Source organism: Ornithorhynchus anatinus, chromosome 3, assembly GCF_004115215.2.
Source record: "Ornithorhynchus anatinus isolate Pmale09 chromosome 3, mOrnAna1.pri.v4, whole genome shotgun sequence".
NCBI classification, from domain to species: Eukaryota; Metazoa; Chordata; class Mammalia; order Monotremata; family Ornithorhynchidae; genus Ornithorhynchus; species Ornithorhynchus anatinus.
The window spans coordinates 84,690,074-84,696,073 of record NC_041730.1 but is presented as its reverse complement, the minus strand read 5'-3'; the positions used below and the strand labels follow the sequence as shown (position 1 = coordinate 84,696,073).

General features: G+C 49.1%; 1 protein-coding gene across 1 annotated transcript in view; it reads left to right on the top strand.

Annotated features, from left to right (window-relative positions):
- The first annotated feature begins 4,680 nt into the window (after positions 1-4,680).
- MCU (mitochondrial calcium uniporter) overlaps positions 4,681-6,000 on the top strand; it is a 177,472-nt gene continuing 176,152 nt past the window's right edge. The window contains exon 1 of the mRNA XM_029060177.1: positions 4,681-4,876. Within this exon, the coding sequence (XP_028916010.1) occupies positions 4,694-4,876 (183 nt within the window). The 5' untranslated portion in view covers positions 4,681-4,693. The remainder of the gene's footprint in view (positions 4,877-6,000) is intronic.

Here is a 6,000-nt window from a genome sequence, read left to right as displayed (position 1 = left end):
AATACAAAAGTGGAGCCAGAATGTTTTTTAAAGTCCACTGAGGTTTACTAACACCTCGGGGCTGTCCTGAGCCTCCCCATCTCAGCTCTGTCCTTGCCCCTTTCAATAATAATGGTGACATTTGTTAAGCGCGAAACAGTATTATTGAAGAATCTGCAGACACTGTGTCTGGGGGAATGAGCAGGTGTCCCAGCTCTGACACTAACCTTCTGAATGACCTTGAACAAATCACCCTCGCTTTCTGGGCCTCATGTGAGGTTTACCTATGACTGCAAGCGTGGCTGAAAAGGTCAATGCTGAACCCATTGACTAGACCACATCGGGCATTCACCATGACTGCCTTTCGTTGTGTTGCTGTGTTTACGATACCTGATGCTATTTTTTCTTGACTTCTTGGACTAAGCAGGTAAATTTCAGAGATACCATTTTCTTGTCGGGATTCAGAAGCTCAGATGACTAAAGGGGCTGCTGACCCGATCCCGTTGTTTCTTTGGCGACCAGATGACACACAGCCGAGGTTTTTAGGGAAGCAGCATGGTCTCGTGGATAGAGCACAGGCCTGGGAATCAGAAGGACCTGGGTTCTAATCCCAGCTCTACCACTAGTCTGCTGTGTGACCTTGGGCAAGTCACTTTAGTTCTCTCCATCGTAGTTACCTCAAGTGTAAAGTGGGGATTAAGACTGGGAGCCCGATATGGCACTGGGACTGCATCTGGCCTGATTCGCTAGTATCTACCTCAGGGCTTAATGCAGTGCCTGGCACCCAGTAGGCACTTAAATACCACAACTATTATTATTTGCATAGGATTTGTGTTTGGAGTAGGATGGTGTGCATTCAATAATAATAATAATAATAATAATAATAATGATTGTGGTATTTGTTAAGCACTTTCTATGTGTCAGGTACCGTACTAAGCGCTGGGGTAGAGACAAGCAAATAGGATCGGACATAGTCCCAGTCCCACGTGGGGCTCACAGTCTCAATTTCCATTATACAGATGAGGTAACTGAGGCCCAGAGAAGTGAAGTGACTTGCCCAAGGACACACAGCAGACATGAAGCAGAGTCAGGATTAGAACCCATGACCTTCTGATCCCCAGGCTCATGCTCCATCCACTATGCCATGCTGCTTCTCATATTTCATATTTTAGTGTTAGACTACTAAACTAAATATCCCGAAAAAAAAAAATCCAGAGGGGATACATGCCCCTGGAGAGTTTGTGACGTAATGGTCCAAGGTGTTGTTTGTTTTAAATGATAAAAGACGATGGGCAGGTTCTCTCAAGATACTTTTACAGTTTCACTATTTCTACATCCCAGCTCCAGTGGATCAGACACATTTCTTGTCAGAGTATGTTACCACTATTGATGTTAAAGAATACATTTCATGGTGTTTTACATTCAATTTAGAAGGAATAATAATAACAACCAGTTCCTTTAAGGATTATCGTCCACCTTGCAAAGTAGAGTTAGTATGTTACCACGATTGATGTTAAGCAATACATTTTATAGCATTTTCCATTCAATTTAGGAGTAATAATGAAAATGATGGTATTGGTTAAGCGCTTACTATGTGCCAAGCGCTGTTCTAAGCGCTGGAGTAATAATAATAACAACCAATTCCTTTTAGGATTACCATCCGCCTTGCAAAGTAGAATTAGTATGTTCCCACTATTGACGTTAAAGAATACATTTCAAGGCATTTTCCATTCAATTTAGGACTAAAAATAATAATAATAATAACCAATTTCTTTAAGGATTACCATCCGCCTTGCAGAGTAGAATTAGTATGTTACCACTATTGATGTTTAAGAATACCTTATATGGCATTTTCCATTCAATTTAGGAGTAATAATAATAACAGCCAAGTCCTTTTAGAATTCCCATCGGCCTTGCAAAGTAGAATTAGTACGTTCTCACCACTGATGTTAAAGAATACATTTCAAGGCTTTTTCCATTCAATTTAGGAGTAATAATATTAGTAATCATAACAACCAGTTCCTTTAAGGATTATCGTCCACCTTGCAAAGTAGAGTTAGTGTGTTCCCACTATTGAGAAGCAGCGTGGCTCAGTGGAAAAAGCACACACTTGGGAGTCAGAGGTCATGGGTTCTAATTCTGGCTCTACCACTTGTCAGCTGTGTGATCATGGGCAAGTCACTTCACTTCTCTGTGCCTCAGTTACCTCATCTGTAAAATGGGGAGTATGACTATGAGCCCCACGTGGGGCAACCTGATTACCTTGTTTCCCCCCAGCGCTTAGAACAGTGCTTGGACATAGTAAGCGCTTAAGAAATACCATCATTATTATTATTGACATTAAAGAATACATTTCAAGGCGTTTTCCATTCAATTTAGGAGTAGTAATAATAATGATCATAACCAATTCCGGAATACTGTCCGTCTTGAGAAGTAGAATTAGTTTTAGGTGGGGGCGTGTTTTCCCCTTGGTCCCTGCACCCGTTGCTGAGGTGGGCACGGAGTCTTCCCTAATGCCCCTCTCCACCCTTCACTGAAGATGATGTGGCTAGTGATGCCTGTCTACCGGTTTGATCTTGTTGTCTGTCTCCCCGCCTTCTAGACTGTGAGCCCGATGTTGGGTAGGGATTGTCTCTATTGCTGAATTGTCCTTTCCAAGTGCTTAGTCCAGTGCTCTGCACACAGTAAGCGCTCCAGCGCTCTTTCTTCGGAAACACTCTGGGCATGTCAACCCCCTCCTCAAAGATCTCCAGTGGTTGCCTATCAACCTTTGCATGAAGCAAAAAGTCCACACTCCTGGCTTCAAAGTTCTCCATCCCTTTGCCCCTTCCTACCTCACCTCCCTTCTCTCCTTCTCCAGCCCAGCCGGCACACTCCGCTCCTCTGCCGCCATTAACCTCCTCACTGGGCCTCGTTCTCGCCTGTCCCACCATCCACCCCGGCCCACGTCCTCCCGCTGTCCTGGAATGCCCTCCCTCCTCACCTCCGCCAAACTAACTCTCTTTCCCTCTTCAAAGCCCTACTGAGAGCTCACCTCCTCCAGGAGGCCTTCCCAGACTGAGCCCTCCCTTTCCTCTCCCCCTCCTTCCCTCCCCATTCCCCCTACTCCCTCCCTCTGTCCTTCCCCCTTCCCTTCCCCACAGCAGTTGTGTCTATTTGCATATATTATTTATTACTCCATTTATTTTATTAATGATGTGTATATATCTATGATTCTATTTATCTATTTTGATGGTACTGATGCCTGTCTACTTGTTTTGTTGTCTGTCTCCCCCCTTCTAGAGTGTCATTGGCCAGGGATTGTCTCTGTTGCCGAATTGAACATTCCAAGGGCATAGTCCAGTGCTCTGCACACAGTAAGCACTGAATAAACACGATTGAATGAATGAATAAATACGATTGAAGGAATGAAGGAGTGAATGAATGAATGAAGGAAGGAATGAATAAAGGAATGAAGGAAGGAAGGGAGGAAGGAAGGGAGGGAGGAAGGGATGGAAGAAGGAAGGAAGGAAGGAATGAAGAAAGGAAGGAGTGAGGAAGGAAGGAGGGAAGGAAGAGATGAAGGAAGAAATGAATGAAGGGATGAAGGAATAAATGAATGAAGGAAGGGATGAAAGAACGAAGGAATGAGTGAAGCAAGGAAGGGATGAAGGAAGGAATGGATGAATGAATGAAGAAAGGAAGGAACGAATGAATGAATGAAGGGAGGAATGAAGGAAGTAAGAAATGAAGGAAGGAAAGAAGGAAGAAAGCAAGGAAGGAAGCAAGGAAGCCACGAAGGAAGGAATGAATGAATGAAGGAAGAAATGAATGTATTAAGGAAGGAAGGGATGAAGGAAGGAAGGAAGGAAGGAAGGGATGAAGGAAGGAAGGAAGGAAGAAAGACATGGAAGAAGGAAGGAATGAACGAAGGAAGGGATGAAAGAAGGAAAGAATGAAGGAAGGAAGGAAGAAAGGAAGGAAGGAAGGGATGAAAGAAGGAAGGAATGAAAGATGGAAGGAAGAAAGGGATGAAAGAAGGAAGGAAGGAATGAAGGAAGGAAGGGATGAAAGAAGGAAAGAATGAAGGAAGGAAGGAAGGAAGGAAGGAAGGGATGAAAGAAGGAAGGAATGAAAGATGGAAGGAAGAAAGGGATGAAAGAAGGAAGGAAGGAATGAAGGAAGGAAGGGATGAAGAAAGGAAGGGATGAAGAAAGGAAGGGATGAAAGAAGGAAAGAATGAAGGAAGGAAGGAAGGAAGGGATGAAAGAAGGAAGGAATGAAAGAAGGAAGGAAGAAAGGGATGAAAGAAGGAAGGAAGAAGGGGATGAAAGAAAGAAGGAAGGAATGATCTGTTGCCGAACTGTCCGTTCCGAGCGCTTAGCCCAGTGCCGTGCACACAGCCAGCGGTCAGTCAATGGTACGAGGCGATGGAGCCTAGCGGGTGTGTCCGCCCTCCCCCCTCCCCCCCCCCGCCCTCGTCCCCGTCGGGCTGCAGGCGAGCGGGCGGTTGACGGACAGCCTGGGGCCCCGCCCCCCGGCCCCTAGGCCTCCCCCGATTGGCTGCCGGCGTCCGGCCCCGCCCCCGGCGGGTTTCGCGGGCTCCGATTGGCGGTAGGTGGCGGTGAGGGACGCGGGGGCGGGAGGGGGCGCTGGCGGGCGGGCGGGCGGGCGGCCGGCCGGGCCGGGCCGGGGAGGGAAAGGGAGGGAGGAAGGGAGGGCGGGCGGAGGAGCCATGGCGGCGGGCGCGGCCAGGTCTCCGCTGCCGCTGCCGCTGCTGCTGCTGGCGTCGTCCCGGACGGGCGGAGGAGGCGGCGGCGGCGGCGGCTGCGGGGGCTGCGGGGGCTGCGGCGGCTGCGGGGCGCGGGCGGCCGGAGCCTTCCCCGCGCTGGGCGCCGGCCCCACCCGACGCCGGACGGTAAGACCCCCCCTCCCCCGGTGCCCTTCCTCCTCCCCGCCCCCCGCTCCACCAAGCCCCCTGGATGCGCCACCCCCCCCTCCCGCAGCCATTCATTCGCCCGCACGGAGCGCTCCCCGCGGCGCCGGAGGTCGCGGGTTCGAATCCCCACGCGGGTCAGAAGGGGGACTTGGGGCGGGTGGCTGCTCTGTCGCCTCCTCTGTAAAAGGGGGTTGAAGACTGGGAGCCCTACGTGGGACCAGCTTCTATCTCCCCCAGCGCTCAGGACAGTGCTTGGCACACTGTAAGCGCTTCGCAAATTCCAGTATTATTATTATTGGTCTGCTGGGTGACTTTGGGCAAGTCGCTTCTCTGTACCACTGATGCCTCCTCTTGTAAAATGGGGTTGAAGATTGGGAGCCCTACGTGGGACCAGCTTCTATCTCCCCCAGCGCTCAGGACAGTGCTTGGCACACTGTAAGCGCTTCCCAAATTCCATTATTATCGTTATGATTGATCCCGACTCCTCCACTTGTCTGCGAGGTGACTTTGGGCAAGTCCCTTCTCTGTACCACTGATGCCTCCTCTTGTAAAACGGGGTTGAAGACTGGGAGCCCTACGTGGGACCAGCTTCTATCTCCCCCAGCGCTTAGAACAGTGCTTGGCACACTGTAAGCGCTTAATAAATACTAATATTATTCTTATTGATCCTGACTCCACTTGTCTGCGAGGTGACTTTGGGCAAGTCCCTTCTCTGTACCACTGATGCCTCCTCTTGTAAAACGGGGTTGAAGACTGGGAGCCCTACGTGGGACCAGCTTCTATCTCCCCCAGCGCTTAGAACAGTGCTTGGCACACTGTAAGTGCTTAATAAATACTAATATTATTATTATTATTGATCCTGACTCCTCCACTTGTCTGCTGGGTGACTTTGGGCAAGTCGCTTCTCTGTACCACTGATGCCTCCTCTTGTAAAACGGGGTTGAAGACTGGGAGCCCTACGTGGGACCAGCTTCTGTCTCCCCCAGCGCTTAGAACAGTGCTTGGCACACAGTAAGCGCTTAGCAAATACCAACATTGTTATTATTATTGATCCTGACTCCTCCACTTGTCTGCTGGGTGACTTTGGGCAAGTCACTGCTCTG